The sequence below is a fragment of the Lolium rigidum genome, chromosome 3, assembly GCF_022539505.1.
Source record: "Lolium rigidum isolate FL_2022 chromosome 3, APGP_CSIRO_Lrig_0.1, whole genome shotgun sequence".
Classification (NCBI taxonomy): domain Eukaryota; kingdom Viridiplantae; phylum Streptophyta; class Magnoliopsida; order Poales; family Poaceae; genus Lolium; species Lolium rigidum.
The window spans coordinates 315,264,173-315,281,702 of record NC_061510.1 but is presented as its reverse complement, the minus strand read 5'-3'; the positions used below and the strand labels follow the sequence as shown (position 1 = coordinate 315,281,702).

At 45.8% G+C, this 17,530-nt stretch overlaps 2 protein-coding genes across 2 annotated transcripts; both read right to left on the bottom strand.

The window, feature by feature from the left end:
• Positions 1 to 6,077: 6,077 nt before the first annotated feature.
• LOC124696889 lies at positions 6,078 to 8,284 on the bottom strand. Its single transcript, XM_047229553.1, has 2 exons — positions 7,595 to 8,284; positions 6,078 to 6,089 (listed from the first exon to the last, which is right to left on the bottom strand). The coding sequence occupies exons 1-2, from the start codon at positions 8,282 to 8,284 to the stop codon at positions 6,078 to 6,080; spliced, it is 702 nt and encodes a 233-aa protein (XP_047085509.1).
• Positions 8,285 to 8,422: 138 nt separating this feature from the next.
• On the bottom strand, positions 8,423 to 14,654 carry LOC124696888. Its single transcript, XM_047229552.1, has 5 exons — positions 13,948 to 14,654; positions 12,962 to 13,062; positions 10,300 to 11,467; positions 10,136 to 10,220; positions 8,423 to 8,563 (listed from the first exon to the last, which is right to left on the bottom strand). The coding sequence occupies exons 1-5, from the start codon at positions 14,652 to 14,654 to the stop codon at positions 8,423 to 8,425; spliced, it is 2,202 nt and encodes a 733-aa protein (XP_047085508.1).
• Between the last annotated feature and the right edge of the window lie 2,876 nt (positions 14,655 to 17,530).

Genomic DNA, 17,530 nt, shown 5'->3' with positions numbered 1-17,530 from the left:
GCGCCCCCTTCTTCCCTAGCGCTGAGGTTATTTCTTATCTGGGCCGGCCCAACTTCGACTGTTCTGTTCGACTTTTGTTCCTTTCTGTTGGATCGTTTTGTTCCCGGACCCTCCAGCTTGTTCCCGCTCTCGTGAGTTGTCCTTAGCGGGCCGTTTTCAGCTCGTTCGGGCTGCTGGTGCTACCACTGTTGGTCGGTGGGTTTATAAATCGGTCTATTTTCTGCCAACTTTCGATGTGGGACTATTCTCCCGGGAGGCCGAACGAAAAAACGTCCGTTAAAGGATTTTCTCAATGGGCCGTGTTTTGTCTAAGCCCATTTAAGGGTTTAATTGTTTCCGTTTGTTTTCTGAATGGGCCGCAGGCAGCGCAGCTTCGCCGATCGATTCGGCCTGTCCGTTGCGTCTATACCGTATGTACGCCGCGAGCTATCCGTTGCATGTATACCGACATACCGTAGATAGCTAGTTGTACGTTGCGTGTATATTGTACGTACACTAGTAGTTAGCTGCCTGTGTATACCGTACGTAGCTAGCTATCCGCTGCGTGTATACCGCATGTAGCTAGTTTTCTGATACGTGTTTCGTTACCTAAGCTATCCGTCCATGCATGTACTGCATTGTACGCGCCGGAGGGAACAACATCGTAGATGGTGGGGAACAAGAGCCTGAGGGGAACAACCGCCTAGACGGAGGGGAACAACATCGTAGACGGCTGGAAACAACAACCTGAACGAAGGGGAAGAACAACCTATACGGTGGGGAACAACAACCTAGACGGATGGGAACAACAACCTAAACGGAGGGGAACAACAACCTATATGGTGGGGAACAACATGCTACACGGTGGGGAACAATAACTTGAACGCAGGGGAACAACTACCTGGACAGAGAAGAACAACATCCTAGACGGAGGGAAACAACAAACTATACAGATGGGAACAACATCCTAGACAGAGGGGAACAACAAACTATACAGAGAGGAACAACATCCTTGACAGAGGGGAACAACAAACTATATAGAGGGGAACAACATCTTAGACGGTGGGGAACAACAAACTATACATGGGAGAACAATATTCTAGACGAAGGGAACAAAAGAGAACATCACAGGAAACACGAAAAATACCATCGGGAACAAAAGGAACAACTCAGTATATTACGGAACAACAGAGAATATCACCAGGAGGAACAACAGAGAATATCACCAGGAAGAACGAAGCGTACTAAGAAAGAATAAAAAGAAGGAGAGGAAAAAGACAAGAACGTACTAAGCTGCAGGTAGTGAAATGAAAAAAAAATCTGAAGGAAAATATGAGGAAACAGCAGCTTCTGTATAAAAAGTATGTTACTTCAAAATCGAACAAACATGGGGTGTAGCTTTACTGGCTCCGTTCTCGTGTACTCTTTCCCGTGATGCGAGTTCGAATCTTGAGCCAGTCGATCTGTTTTTGCCTTTTCTCGCGACAAACAACGAGGGTGGAGGTTGACGAGCTACATGGTCCGAGCCCACGATTCAAACCCTTCAGCGAAACGGTGCGGGAGCGAGCGACGCGGGGATCAAGCGAAGCTCGAGCGTGGCGGTGCGCAGGGCGCACAGCGGGTTGGGCCAGCAAAGAAGCGACGGATGGAGTCCAGTGGACACATGTGCATGTGAGGTACCTGGACCGGTACCACCAGCGGTAGTACTGGCCGCCAAAAAGACTTATTCTCCTTTTCTTTTCCAATTAGGAGGCAACCATAAAATGCATAACTTAAGCTAGAAAATTTTAATTGAGGTGAAACCAATTTTGTTGGAAAGAGAACGACAAGAGCTACCTTCATACAAGGTGAAAACATGGAAATGAGTGGAGGATGATTTTATATAAATTTAGAGGTGCAACCTCTCAATACGGTAAACCGGGAAAATCATCCAACTCGAACACGCAATATGAGATGCATCCGGAATCCGTTTCCGATGAGCTAGATCTTGTTATGAGAATGAACACAAGCTCTAAAACAGTCCATGGATAAAAACCAACAACAGCCAAGAAACACAATGCAATGCATGCAAGGTTTGAGCTCTCTTCGACGATGTGACCAACTATCCTACGGAGCACAAACCTTGACCTTACGCATTCCACTCGAGCCGGCAAGCTCCGTCTTCATCTCTCTTCAACATTGCACATGTCACCATCTTCATCCAACATACACGCCACCTTCTTCATTCATCCTACACCGTCTTCATCAATCTTCATTTTCTACACCGTTTTCATCCGTCTTCATCTTCTACACCGTCTTCATCCATCTTCTCCATTGCACTTGATCTCTTCTTCATCTTGCAACCTTGAGACCAACATATGGCTCAAATATTGCCTATGGACTCAACCTAAGAGAGAGCATTAACACAACCGTTAATCCATAGAAATTATCATCAATTACCAAAAGCGCACGTGGGGGCTCCATGTCCTTTCACCACAACTTTGTGCGCTTGGGTTCCCGTCGGGCCATGCCATCAGTACGCGCAGATCAAAAGGATAACTTTAATTTGTTTACGGTACACTGCTGCTGGAGATGCCCTATTCCGCCCGGTCCAAAGCGAATGGGTGGGGGGTCTTGCGTCTTCAGCCTGGCCTATCCTATTTGCAGGTGCATCAGATTAGCAATACGAGATGCATCAGTCTCCTCTACGGTGAGTAACGCAAGCCTCGTAGCGATGCCAGCTCAGCACTAAGACCCATGCAACACCCGCATATAAATCAAAGTGTCCAAAGAATTAGTGCATCATTGGGTCAATTGCCATCAAGAAATCATCATATGATCCTTCAAAAGGAAACGGAATCACATCTAGACTGCCACCAATCCTTTAGGCATTGGCTCCCCACATGAGTGGAAAAAAGACACCCAATATAAACTCAATGTCATTGACATGACTGATAAATAGTGCCGGATGTCAAAGCTACATTACTGGTGAAGAAGAAACAAGAAAAAAAACAATAGCTTAACAGCTCAGCGCACGGCAGAATAATACCAAGCACAATTACCACCAATAGGCTCTGCCTCATGGTGGCAAGGATGAGGCAGAGAAAGCCGGGGCACCAGCTAGCATCTCCACGCAAGAAGGCTCATTCAGCACTAGAAAAAAAGTACACACAAGCAGACAAGAAGATATCATGTAGGTGATCAATACAAGATACTACACCAAATCGATCAAACAAGCACAAATCTGTCTGTGTGAGATGTTAAATTTGCAGTAACTTTCGTGCATATACATTGTAGGAAAAACAAGACCATGTAGGGTTTTTTTTTCTGTAGAACTAGTGTATTGTGTGAAACAGTCAAGATTGTTAACATAACTTTTTCGGGAAAAAAATGTGTTCACATAACTTCCATGTTACTGGTGTTACCGGTAATATGGATACAAATATTTAACTCCCATTCACCAAATATTGAATGAAATCCAGCTAACAAAAATTAAAAAAAAAACAAGATTTTGAACTCTCGAATTCACTTTAAAAAGCGGCTAGGATTTTGAACAGCGACTTTAGTTCAACTAGCACTGGATCGAGGTCAGATGAATACTATTGTGAGGCTTAAGCATTTGAAAAATAAATTCTATCCTAGAACCAGCTCATTAGAAATTAGTAGTACAGCAATGGATTAACTGTGAGTAAGGTTTACCCCATTGCGATCTGCAATAACTATCGTCCATATACAGCAAGAAAAAAAAACATGACCACTTAGCTTTTTTTGTGTAAAACTAAAATACTGTGTGAAAAGTCCAGATGATTCACATAACTTTCGGAACTAGATGATTTAACCCTTATTGGTGCTGCCTATAGAATGTATTCAAATATTTAGTTTTAATTCACTAAACATTGATTAAATTCACGTAACAACATTTGCGGGCTTGTGTGATAGGCTTGGACATGGCGGTTCACAGAAGTGATTTGCCAATCATCATAGAAACAGACTGTTCAGAGCTGGTTCATGCCGTGAAATAACTGATTAAGAGCGTCTCCCAGTCGCGTCCCCAAACCGTCCCCAAAACGGCGCCAGATTGAGCGTTTGGGGGACGTGTTTCGTTCGTGCCGCGTTTGGGGAACGTCGCTCCCCAGCCGCGTCCCCCAAACGCCGCCCCCAAACATTAAAATACTCTTTTTTTGTTTTTTTTTGCATTTTTATTTCAGTAAAGAGAAAAAATATTGCAGAAACTAATACATAATTGGCAACGCGGTTTACACGAAGACATAATTTGGAACATGATTTTCCACAAACTAATACATAGTTTGAACCATGGTTGACACAAATATAAAATATTGCAAAAGAACTAAACCTAACTAGGTCGTGCATCAAAGGTTTCGTGTGTTCGCTGCTAAGAAAGAACACTCGAGGGCACACGCAGTCACTCTAAACTGGAAAATCCAGCTGGTGACGGTGCCCCTGTTGGTTCTTCCGAGAAAGAACAACCAGAAACCTCCGTGCACGTATTCGCTGCGAAGAAACAACACTCTTCAGTCGTCGTCCTCCTCAGCGATGTCGCTGTGGTAGTTCCGGTGGCAACGCGTCTCGTCGAACACCTTGACGCTCATGTCCCTGTCGCCAAAGTAAGAGAACAGGAGGACGAAGCCAGCTTCGAGGCGGTGGTAGCGCGCGAACTTCTCCCGGCCGATGTGGAGGTACATCTTGCCGCGTGCGTCGTAGATCACGTCGACGATCCACCGGCAGCAGTCGCAGTCATCCTTCCGCAGATGCAGCGAGCGCGGGCGCTCGTCGCCGGCGACGTAGTCGGCGAAAGAGTCCGGCAACCTCTGGATGCCGTGCGGGTCGCCCTTGAGGACGACGATGAACTCGAACAGCACGGGCCCCTCGTCCTACATGTCGGACGGCGAGCGTGTAGCTCTGCCGCGGCCACGATCACGACCACGGCCGCGAGCTCGGCCTCCGCCTCTACCAGCCATGGCGTCGACTCTTGAGATGGTGGTGGTTAGGGTTGGGGAGAGAGGGATGCGCTAGGGTTTGTGTGTGAGAGGGACAATGAGAGGCGGCCCTTTTATAGGTCGGAGGGAGGCGGAGGAGCGGTGGCGCTCATTAACGACGGCACGCAGAGCTAGACGCGACGAGACGCTTCGCTGTGCCTCTGCGGGAACTGCACCGTCGCTACGCGCCAATAACTTATGTCGTGAGGTAGGCGACGGTTAGGTTAAAATTCAATGTGCCACTGACGGGTCGGCCCCGCCACTCCCCGCCTCGCTTTTCGGTGTGTTCGGCGTCTCCGGTGCGTCCACTGTGGGGTGGGGACGGGCTCAGGGCGTCGGACACCGTATCTGGCCGCGCCGGACAAAAAAGGCTTTGGGGGACGCGGCTGGGAACGTTTTTTTATCCGGCGCGCCCCAAATCCCTTTGGGGGATGCGACTGGAGATGCTTTAAGACAGGTCTCCGTTTGTCCACTGGATCTAAGAAATTAAGTTGCTTATTAGTATGAAAAGTTCGTAACTTTGTGTTTGTAAAAGTGAAACAATCTCAGCTTAGGTTTAGCCATGGTCCTGAAAATCTAACGAGACTATAGAAACATAGTGCCAAATGGTGGTTTAGAACCTGAAGCTGTTTTTAAGGATCTTGAACATGATCGCCTTGTGACCCCACTTTTGAGCTGCTGCAAATTGAACCAACGATCTCTGGGATTGAGTACGGGGCCACGAACCAACTGAGCTAGTTTGGGCTCTTCCCTTGTGATCCCACTTGGTTAACAGAATTTATTTTACCAAGAGTACATAAATTTTGAACGAGTTTAGTTTGTCAAGGTTCCTCCTGTCGAGTCCACGAACAGAATAGATGCAGAGTTTCTTTGAAACATCAGGAGGTCTGCTCACGCTAAGCTTTGTCACGATGCCAGATCAGCTCCACTAAGAACCAGACAACGCCCCCGTAAATCAAACTGTCTGAAAGTTCGTGTGAATTGCCATCAAACCATCATCATGAAGTCCTTAAAAAGGGGTCCAATTCACATATGAAAATATAAAATGACCCGAGTAGCTAACATCTGGCCGTCCACATACATATATAAGCTGGACAAAAGACACCCAATACGAACTAATTGTCACTGACTTGACTGAAAAATCAGTCGTACCAGAATTATCAAAGCTACATTACTGCTGAAAACGAACGAAACAAATAGTTTAACAGCCCAGTGCAGATTTTGCAGACCATGACATAACAGCTCAGTGCAGCAGGATGGAGCTAGTATCCGTGGTAAGGATCTCGGATGATGCAGAGGAATTTCCGTGCACCAGGTAGCATTTCCACGCAAGAAGGGTCCTTCAGGACTAGCAAAAGGAACATACAAGCAGACAACAGGATGTCATGTAGGTGATCATACAGCTACGCCAAAACGATCAACCAAATAAAACAAGACAAAAACACACATACATTGATCGATATAGGTAACAAAATCAGTCAGCGTAAGCTGCTAAATCTACAATAACTTTCGTCCATATAGTGAGGGAAAAAACATGACCATTTAGTTATTTTTGTGTACAACAAATATATTGTGGGAAAAGTCCAGATTATTTACATAACTTTCAGAACTGGATGATTTAATCCCTACTGGTGCTGCCAATAGCATGGATTCAAATATTTATTTTTAATTCATTCACCAGATATTGATTACAATCCACATAACATCAATTTAGAAAACCGCGATTTTGAACTCCATTTCACTTTCAAAAAGAGTTAGGGATTTTAGAGCCAAGTTTATTTCAACTGGGACTGAACCAAGGGCATACCCATTCAACTGTGAGGCTTAATCATTTGAAAATAAATCCCAACCTAGAACTAGTATAAATTGGTCCTAAAACAATGGACTAACTGTGAGCAAGGTTTTACCCAATTGCGAAACTTTCTTTTGACCTTCCAAACAAGCCATCCAGGCTTCTTATATTCCTTTGTAGAATATATCAGTCCTTTGTTCCTACACAACAATTAATAACCTATTAGCTCATAGGAAAAAAACTGTTACCTGGAAGAGTAAATAAGATCTTCAAGGAACCTTGAGAATAACTAGTTATGTACCAGACGTTGCGAATGCAGCAGCTCAGGACATGGTGGATGAGGCTACAAGGACCCGGGGCAAAGCCATCTAGCCCCAATTCATCGATGGGCTGAGACCAAATGCCAGTACGGAGCTGGAATTGTGCAAAATAATGTGTTCTTGGATGTGTGTAGACGACAGTTTCAGCCATGATGGTAGGTAAGGACTTAGAGGAGACACTTAGAGACCTTTCTTCTATGAAGTCCGATGCTTGTTATGGGGATAAACCTTCCCAACATAAGATCGGCAAGTTTGTATACTAAAATGTGAGAAAAGGAACTATCACTATGACCAACCACCAAGATCTCCGAGTCACATTCTACGAGATAGAGGGGGTAGCGGAGAATGTTTGGCGGACATGTGGCAATTAACTTCGGTGGTGACGGTTCTCGAGAGCCTAAGCCTATCTGATCCTGCAGGGGGTGATCAATCTGGAGAACAGTTGATGTAGCATCAATGGCAGGGGTTTGGTTATGAACCACATATAGCTTGCCACGGAATGACAAGGGTCGAACACTCCGTGGGACCTTCCAGCTTGTCACAGTCCAATGCCTGTCCTGCGAGGTAGCAAAGGCTACACGAGACTGATAATGGGATGCAAGCATGACGGAGATGATCCCAGCATTGCAGGAAACTGAAGCACATATATTGTATCTGATGAAGAACCACTTCTCACACTCAGGTACTTGGTTGCGATCACCATCCAGCTGAGTGAGGAGGGTGGACAGTGGTGGGAGCTCTGCAATGTCGCCAGTGAAAGGGTGGAGGACACAGATGACGGTGTCTTCGTCCCTTTGGAGTAGGAGGAGGCCGTCGACACTGTCAAGTGCGCAGTGATTTCTGAACAACGGGAGCTTCACACGGACGAAGGTACCCGTGTAGAGATTGAAGAAGCGGACGTAACCATCCAGCTTGCCATATCCGGGGTAGAGGCCGTGACCCTCGGTGAGCATCATCCAGCGGCGCGGGTGGAAGCGCAGATCGGTGACGCCGCGGCCGCGCGGACAGAGGGTGCCGGACCGCCAACCGGTGCAGACGGCACGGAAGCGAACATAATCCAGGAAATCGCCCTCCAAAACAAGCCCCGCTATCAGGCGAAGCAAATCTCCAGGAAGGATCGACGCCCATGGAGAGAGAGAAGAGGGCGCCGGCATGGCACTGGCAGCATCCGAAGTTGCCACCGCGGAGCGCCGGCGTTTCCTTGTGCACGAAGTCATGGCCAGCGGGCGCGGAACCGGATCCGGGAGAGATCACGACGGTGTCATCACCGCGTGCCAATGTGCAGGTCTGATGAGACAGATAGGCAGGTAGAAGCTGAACCAACATTTCTGGTAGGAGAAGTAATCAAGGTATCATCAGAAAGGGAAAGGAATATCAATCAGAGATTTTTGTTTGTGATTTGATTTGGATGGCTTTCCTGATGCAATCCGCTGCAAGTTACACTGTGTATTTGGCAAGTTCTTCACCAAAGATTTGCATCCGTTAGAAGTGGAAGCCTGAAAATCAGTATCGACAGTTTATGATTATTAATTCAGGTCACGGGGATTGTGGTACTGGGTTCAGACGTTGGCTTCCGAAACCGGAGTACCGGACTACGAGTTTCTTCAGGATGAACAACTTTCTCTGCCTGCTCCTCGATTCTTCAGGTAATGGCGAAAGGGCTTTGTTCTGGCGTGATGTTTGGCTGAATGGGAATGCCCCGTCTTGGCTTTGATTGCTCCAGACTTGTTCAAGCTGGCATTCAGTAAGAAGTTGACTGTACGTGTGGCCCTAAATAACGGGGCATGGATGCGAGGATTGCAAAGGATGAACAATGAAAGAGAATTGGACCAGTTCATCGAGCTCGGGACGCCGATTCAGGCTGTAACTAAAACATTTTGCCGGATATAGCAATGCTATATTAGTACTGAACAACAAACAAAACAATAGTTTAACAGTACAGGGCAGCAGGGGCTGAAGGACTTGCATTTGTGCATAACACAGAGTACAACAGATTTTGTTAAAGCTAACTTAGTGCGGCGCACCAGGACGAGTCTCTCTACTTCATCGTGGACATCCACCAGCTCCTCCACGCAACATGGGTCATGCATTCAGCTCTAGCAAAAACAACACAAGCACATGAGGAGATGTCATATATAGGTGGCCATATGACTACACAAAAATGATCGAACAAACAATATAAGAGAAGCATCGATCTAGGCAAGAAATCATCCTGAGCAAGCTACTAAATCTGCAATGACTTAAGTCAATAGTATATAGTGCAGGGGAAAACTTTAATACAGTACTTCAGTTTTTTGTGTAGAATTAATACATTGTAGGAAAAAGTCCACATTACAATGAACTTTCGGTTTAACCTGGCAGCATGGATTTAAATGGTAGTAAATTCAATTCACCCAACAATGATTGAAAGTTCACCTAATAAAAATTCAGAAAACCAAGAATTTGTAGTACTCCGGTTCACTTTCAAATGCAATTAGCGGTTTCAAAAGTGTGTTTATCCAATTGGGATCTGACCGGGGGAGGATGGATAGTATTACGAGGATTAAGTATTTGAGAACTGAAACACATATACTTTGATCGATCTCGGTAACAAACTCAGTTAGTATAACTGCTATATGCAATAATTTTTGTCCATACATAGTGATGAAAAAAAACATGATCATTTAGTTTTTTGTGTGCAACTAATATATTGTGTGAAAATGTCTAGATTGTTCACATAACTTTCAGAACTGGATGATTTAACCCTATACTAGTGTTGCCAATAACATGGATTCAAATATTTAATTTTAATTCACCAAATATTGATTGAAATCCACCTGAACACAATTCAGGAAACCACGAATTTTAACTCCATTTCTTTTTTCGAAGTCCAAGATATTGACCTCACTAGTATCATTGTCGCTTATTTTGGGCATTTGAAATCACCACTTCTATAGCCGAATTTAGTTCAACTGGGACTGAACCAAGGGCGAACCCATACTATTGTGAGGTTTAAGTATTTGAAATAAAAATCCTAACTTAGAACCTGCTCATTAGAAATTAGTAGTAAAACAAAGGGACTAACTTACCCCAGTGCGGAACTTTCTTTTCACCTTCCAAAGAAGCCATCCAGGTTTACGGTATTCATTTTTAGAATATACCAGCCCTTTGTTCCTACACAACAATAACCAATTAGGTCCTGGAAAAAAAAATGCTACCTATTCCAGTAAATAAGATCTGCAAGGATCCGAACCAGACGTTGCGGATGCAGCAGCTCATCACATGGTGGATGAGGCTACGAGGACCCGGGGCAAAGCCATCTATCCCGCATTTGTCGATGGGTCGAGACCAAGTGCCAGTACCAAGCTGGTATTGTGCAAAATCACGCGTTCTTGGATGCGTGTAGATGACAGTTTCAGCCATGACTGTAGGTAACGACTTAGAGGAGACGCTCAGAGACCTTTCTTCGATTAAGAGGGCACGATCTCCAATCCTTGTTATAGGGATAAACCTTCCCAGCACAAGATCCGCAAGTTTGTATACTAAAATATGAGAAAAGGAACTGTCACTATGACCAACCACCAAGATCTCCGAGTCACACTCTACCAGGTAGATGGGATAACGGAGAACATTGGGCGGACATGTGGCGACTAACCGTGGTGGTGACGGCTGCTGAAACCCTATGCCTATCTCATTCTGCAGGGGGTGATCTATCTGGAGAACATGTGATGTAGCATCAACTGTTGGAGTTTGGTTATGCACCACGTATATCTTGCCACGGAATGACAAGGGTCGAACACTACGAGGAACCTCCCAGCTTGTCATAGTCCAGTGCCGGTCCTGAGAGGTAGCAAAGGCTACACGAGACAGATGGTGGAATGCAAGCATGACTGTGGTGATTCCAGCATTGCAGGAAACCGAAGCACATAGATTGTTTCTGATGGAGAACCACCTTTCCCATTCAGGTGCTCGGTTAAGATAACCGTCCAACTGAGTTAGGAGGGTGGCCAGTGGTGGGAGCTCAGCAATGTCGCCAGTGAAAGGGTGAAGGACACGGATGCCGGTGTCTTCGTCCCTTTGGAGTATGAGCAGGCCGTCGACACTATCAAGCGTGCAATGGTTCCTGAACAACGGGAGCTTGGCACGGACGAAGGTTCCCGTGTAGAGGTTGAATAAGCGGACGTATCCACCCAGCTTTCCATATCCAGGATAGAGGCCATGACCCTCGGTGAGCATCATCCAGCGGCGCGGGTGTAAGCGAGGATCGGTGACACCACGGCCGCGTGGACAGACGGTGCCAGATCGCCAACTGGTGCAAACGGCGCGGAAGCGAACGTAATCCAGGAAATCGCCCTCCAAAACAAGCCCTGCTATCAGGCGAAGCAAATCTCCAGGAAGGATCGACGCCCATGGAGAGAGAGAGGAGGGCGCCGCCATGGCAGCATCCAAAGTTGCCACCGCGGAGCGCTGGCGCTTCCTTGTGCACGAAGTCATGGCCAGCGGGCGCGGAACCGCGTGCCAATGTACAGGTTTGATGAGGCAGATACAGGGAGGTAGAAGCTCAACGATCATTTCTGGTAGGAGCAGTAATCAAGGTATCATCAAAAAAGGGAAGGATATCAATCAAAGATTTTTTTTCTGTGATTTGATTTGCATATGTTGCCAGCCGCTGCTTTTCAAGGCTTTCCTGATTCGCTTGGCTCGTTGGCGTGCCAACAAAAATATCAGATGCTAGTATACAAACGGATGCAATCCGCTCCAAGACACACTTTGTATTTGGCAAGTTCTTCACCGAAGATTTGCAGCAGTTAGAAGTGGAAGCCTGAAAATCAGTATCGACGGTCGTTAATGATGCTTAATTCAGGTTATGGGGATTGTGGTACTGGGTTCAGGCGTTGGCTTCTGAAACCGGAGTACCGGACAGGCGGACACTACGAGTTTCTTCAGGATCCCCTTCAGCCTGATCGTAAACCACAAAGTAAGCTTTATTTATCTGTAATCAAAGCCTCAACTACGTAGCAATAGATACGGCGGGTATAATCTGTTCGCGTCGATTGCATGGCCAACCAGTGTCAGTTGGTCGGATAAAACTAAGCTTCTTTACAATATCAGATCACCACAATAACCGTACAACGCGCACGTATACATGAAAGTATCTGAAGAATTAGCTCGTGACCTGTCACGATTCAGTAGTAGTATGCAGTTCCTTAAAAATGAAATGAATTCACATCTATAATCGCGATCCTTTTACGAAGGAGTTTACACGGTTGGAGGATATAACAACAACAACAACAACAACAACAACAGATAAAGGAGAATGCCCTGTTTGGTTGCAAAGAATTGAGGCTCGGAATTGGAATTGAGGCCCATATAGGTCAATTCCGCTGTTTGGTTGCGCTTAGAATTGGGCCGTGGAATTCGGAGGCCAATTCCGAGGTCCAGCCCCGCAAGTGTAACTTTCGGCCTCCCCAATTCAGAGGTCTGGACCTCTGAATTCGCTCGGAAACGAGCGAGCGTTATCTCGCTCCCCAAACTCGCATTGTCCCGCGCCGCCGCCCGCATCGTCGCCGCGCCGCCGCCCCCCGCACCGCCGCCGACTACGAGTACCGCGCCGCCGCCACCGCCTGCGGGGACCTGCACCACCCCGCGTCGCCGCCGCTCGCAGGGAACCGCGCCCGCGTCGCCTCGCCTGCAGGAACCGAGCCGCCGTCGCCGCCTGCAGGGAACCGCGCCGCCGTCGCCGCCTGCAGGGAATCACGCCGCCTCGCCTGCGAATCATCGCCCCTGCGCCGCCGCCGACTGCAGGGACCCACCCCCGCGCTGCCTCGCCTGCAGGGAACCGCGCCGCCGCCTGCAGGGAACCGCCCTCGCGCCGCCTCGCCTGCGAATCGGGGCCAGCTACAAATCCGCGGCCAGCTCCGCCGCTCGCCGGCAGCGGCGCTCCAAATCCACCCCCAATTGCGCCGCTCGCCGGCTACGCCAACCTCCGGCAAGCCATCTCCAGTTTATGCCATCGCTGCAAAGAAAAAGGAAAGAGAAAAGAGAAATAAAAGGAGAAAAGAAAATGGAAAGAAAAAAGAAATAAAAGGTTATTATGTGAAAAATTATATTATTCTATATGTTCATGTATATTTCATCCATATTTCAAAGTTTATATTGTTCAAAGTCAAAAATATTCAATTCCACACAATTTGCATCCAAACGGGTTCTAGAATTCCATTGCTCTTTTGATTCTGCAGATGAATACCATGCGCATCCAAACAACAATTATGGTATTCCATTGAAATCGCTGATTTGGTTTTCCATTCCTAATTCAATTCAGAGTCGAATTCTGTGCAACCAAACAGAGCAGAAGAGAAAATTAAATCCTTTTTCCCAAACAAGTTGGGGTAGGCTAGATATGAAATCCAACAGAAAAGAGAACCAAAACAAGGAGAAAGAAAGAAAAAAGAAAAAAGAAAAAAGAAGAAAGAAGAAAGAAGAAAACAAAAGGAAAAAAAAGGAAAGAGAAAAGAAGCGAGCGACTAAGGTTCCAGCACATGGATCGCTAATCTCCATGAAGTCCTATCAAGAGCTAAGACTTTAGGTACATTTCAATCTCTCGGGTCTCTTTTTATCGCCTCCGCCCATATCAACTTTGGTCGTCCTCTACCCCTTCTAGTCTCCTCCATACTCTTTACAGTTCCACTGTTAACGGGAGCTTCTGGAGGCCTCCGCTGGATATGCCCAAACCACCTTAGTCGGTGTTGGACTAGCTTCTCATCGATCGGTGTCACGCCTAGCCTATCGTGAATTACCTCGTTCCTAATCCGGTCCTTTCTTGTATGGCCGCACATCCAACGGAGCATGCGCATCTCCACGACACTCATTTGTTGGATATGTTGTTTTTTAGTGGGCTAACATTCTGTCCCCACAAAGCATCGCCGATCTGATAGCCGTCCTATAGAACTTACCTTGTAGCTTTTGTGGGACCTTTTTGTAACATAGGATACCAGATGCCTGCCTCCACTTCATCCACCCTGCATTGATCCAATGACAAACATCCTCATCGATATCACCATTGCTTTGCAACATTGATCCCAAGTAACAGAAGGTGTCCCTCTTGGGCACTATCTTTCCTTCTAAACTGACATCTCCATCTTCACCACCAACACCACAAAAGTCGCATCGCATGTACTCAGTCTTGGTCCTGCCAATTCTAAACCCCTTTGACTCCAAAGTTTGCCTCCATAGCTCTAACTTCCTATTCACGTCGGCCCTAGTTTCATCTACTAGCACCACATCATCAGCAAAGAGTATACACCAAGGAATATCTCCTTGTATATCCTTGGTCACATCATCCATCACCAAGAAAAACATGTATGGGCTCAAGGTTGACCCTTGATGTAGTCCTATCGTGATTGGGAAGGTATCGGTCTCACTATCACCTGCGCGAACACTTGTCACAACATAATCGTACATATATCTGATGAGGGTAATGTACTTTGCTGGAATTTTGTGTTTCTCCAGCGCCCACCATATGACCGTCCTTGGTATCTTATCATACGCCTTCTCCAAGTCGATGAAGACCATATGTAGGTCCTTCTTCTGCTCCCTATACCTCTCCATAAGTTGGCGAAGTAAGAAAATCACCTTTGTAGTTGATCTCTCGGGCATAAAACCGAATTGGTTTTTTGTGACTTTCGTCACTCTCCTCAAGTGATGCTCGATGATTCTCTTCCAAGGTTTCATAGTATGGCTCATAAGCTTAATCTCTCGGTAGTTAGTAAAACTTTGAATATCTTCTTTATTCTTGAACATAGGTACTAATATGCTTTTCTTCCACTACTCGGGCATCTTGTTTGACCGAAAAATATGGTTGAAAATCTTAGTTAGTCATACTATTGCCACGTCTCCGAGGCTTCTCCACACCTCAATTGGAATACCATCAGGACCGAGGGAATATTTTTTCTCAACAAGGGTAGCAGTGTTATCTACGGATTAGTACTCCTTCATCTACGTGTTTCCCTTTTCTTTTGTTTCAGTACTTAAGTCAATACTAGGAAACATGCCCGCGCGCTGCCGCAGATATAAATCATGTAACCTCTTTAACTGCATGTTTATTGTATCATTGCTTTATTGTTGTGCATGATCTGACGAACTTTAGCTAGGTATAGATCAGTGGATTGCGGATAGCCTTTGTTGCCTCCTTTGTTCTCATAGTATGACTCCCGCTACCATTCTAAGTCAACTGCTCTTATATGTTCCCATTCGGACTCATGGGCATGTTGCGTCGGACGTGACACTTCATTCTTCATGTAAATCTTGCATGGTATCCTTCCCCACCTTCTAGTGCGTCATGTTGTCCCCTGAACTCGCACAAAGATCCAGTTGGTCACAAATCCTAGCGAAACCCTATCCTCCCTTGGTCGTTTCTCTATCCCCCAAGCTTGGACGTCTCGGCCGCGCGCACACGGTCCATCCACCTCGTGCGACCTTGTTGCCGTAACATTGATCGACTATCGTGACCGTTAACTAGGACTGAACCAAGGGCAGACCCATACTATTGTGAGGTTTTTAAGTATTTGAAATATAAATCCTAACCTAGAACCTGCTCATTAGAAATTAGTAGTAAAACAAAGGGACTAACTTGCCCAAGTGCGGAACTTTCTTTTCACCTTCCAAAGAAGTCATCCAGATTTACTGTATTCCTTTTTAGAATATATCATCCCTTTATTCCTACACAACAATAACAAATTAGCTCCTAGAAAAAAATTGTTACCTACTCCAGTAAATAAGATCGGGTAGGATCCGAACCAGACATTGCGGATGCAGCAGCTCATCACATGGTGGATGAGGCTACAAGGACCACGGGCAAAGCCATCTACCTGCATTTGTTGATGGGCCGAGACCAAGTGACAAGCACCAAGCACCAAGCACCAAGCTGGTATTGTGCAAAATCACACGTTCTTGGATGTGTGTAGACATGGCTGAGCTGGCAAAGTTTTAGGCCCTGTGTGAAATTCGAAAATAGGCCATACCTCGCTAAAATGTACAACCAACGAGAAGTTATAAATGTATACATGTTTTAAATGGGCGTTTAAAGTATGGAATTGTTCTCTACGCCCATATATATTCTAAATTTGAGGTAGAATCATTTTTTAAACCGTTTTAAGAGGGGAAAAAATATACTTCGAAAAAAGACCGGATGGGTGGCTAGACAAAAAAAAAAGACCTACATCTGATGGTTTTGATACATTTGAATTGTCCAGGATTTAAAAACTAGGAAAATGCTTTCAAAATCTGAAAATCCTATAGCATGTGAAGTTACCGCAACAAGTACATATGCATAGACGAGCACATTATAAGAAATGTATGCCCATTAGAGGAATTCAACGATACCCAACCAAACTTATCTCACAACCAAACTTCTCATATTCAAATTTAATATTTAATTATTGCAATTTTAATCTCTAGATTGAACCAAACTTCTCATATTGAAATTTAATATTTAATCATTGCAATTTTAATCTCTAGATTGAACCAAACTTCCCATATTTAAATTTAATATTTAATCATTGCAATTTTAATCTATAGATTGTGGTTTCATGTCAGTCTCTTCTAATCTATCATCTATGGTTGTTATCATTGGTGATGCGTTGCTAATCTGGTGCGCTAGTCCTTTGGGACCTTAGCACTACCACTACAAGCTTTGCTCGTGCTAGTGTCGCTAGGTGGTCCGAGTACCTATTTATTATCTTATGATTTTTAGGCTATTTGTACTACAATTGATGATTAGATCGGTGGAATTTGGTAAAGAAAAGAAAAAACGAAATCGCCTTGTACACTCTACCGTTGCTGAGCTAGCTATGGTTAGCTGCAGGTGGCACGCACGTTTGCTGGTCCGGCAGGAACATGCTGATGTTGCTCACCGTTGGTATCTGCTGGCTGTAGCACGTGAGAAAGCCACAACCCGGCCGGCCCAACAACGCAACGTGAGTCGTGAGGTCGACGCTGTCAGTTCCGCTCCGGCGGATGAACCACCCCTACCTCCATCGCCTTTTTCTATCCTCCAAACAGTTTGGTCCCGCTCGGTTACTTGGCTAGTTGGCTGCCGGATGATTTGGTGCTAATATATAGCGCATTGTTTCCATGCATTTTCAATCGTTTTGTCACTGAACTTCCGCGTTCTTTCATGTTGACACACGATTAGGCCGGCGCGAGGTGCCAAACAGGACCAAAGTAATTGTAGTCGAACGTGCCACACCGGCAGGTCGTTTGGTTAGCGTGACCAATAAGCCCACGGTTCAGGTCCAACGAACCCGTGCATCCACACTGCAGAAAAAAGAAAGACCCAACGTGACCGACCAACCGTATTCTCAGCTAAAAAAGGGAGAGGGTAACGAATAAGGAAATTGCAGGGAATAGCCTCGCCTTGTCGCCGTTTCAGGTTAACGTGTACTTTCCCATTGATAACGTTGCAGCATTTCTACGAGGAGCAGCAG

What these genes read in the sequence shown, in the direction of transcription:
- LOC124696889 (XM_047229553.1), bottom strand. Translation starts at nt 8,284, where the DNA reads ATGACTTCGTGCACAAGGAAACGCCGGCGCTCCGCGGTGGCAACTTCG.
- LOC124696888 (XM_047229552.1), bottom strand. Translation starts at nt 14,654, where the DNA reads ATGGAGAGGTATAGGGAGCAGAAGAAGGACCTACATATGGTCTTCATC. An exon ending in ATGCTTTGTGGGGACAGAAT is followed by an intron (nt 13,063 to 13,947) that starts GTTAGCCCACTA and finishes TTTTCTTTGCAG; the next exon opens with CGATGGCATAAACTGGAGAT. An exon ending in TGCTGCATCCGCAACGTCTG is followed by an intron (nt 10,221 to 10,299) that starts GTTCGGATCCTT and finishes ATTGTTGTGTAG; the next exon opens with GAACAAAGGGCTGGTATATT.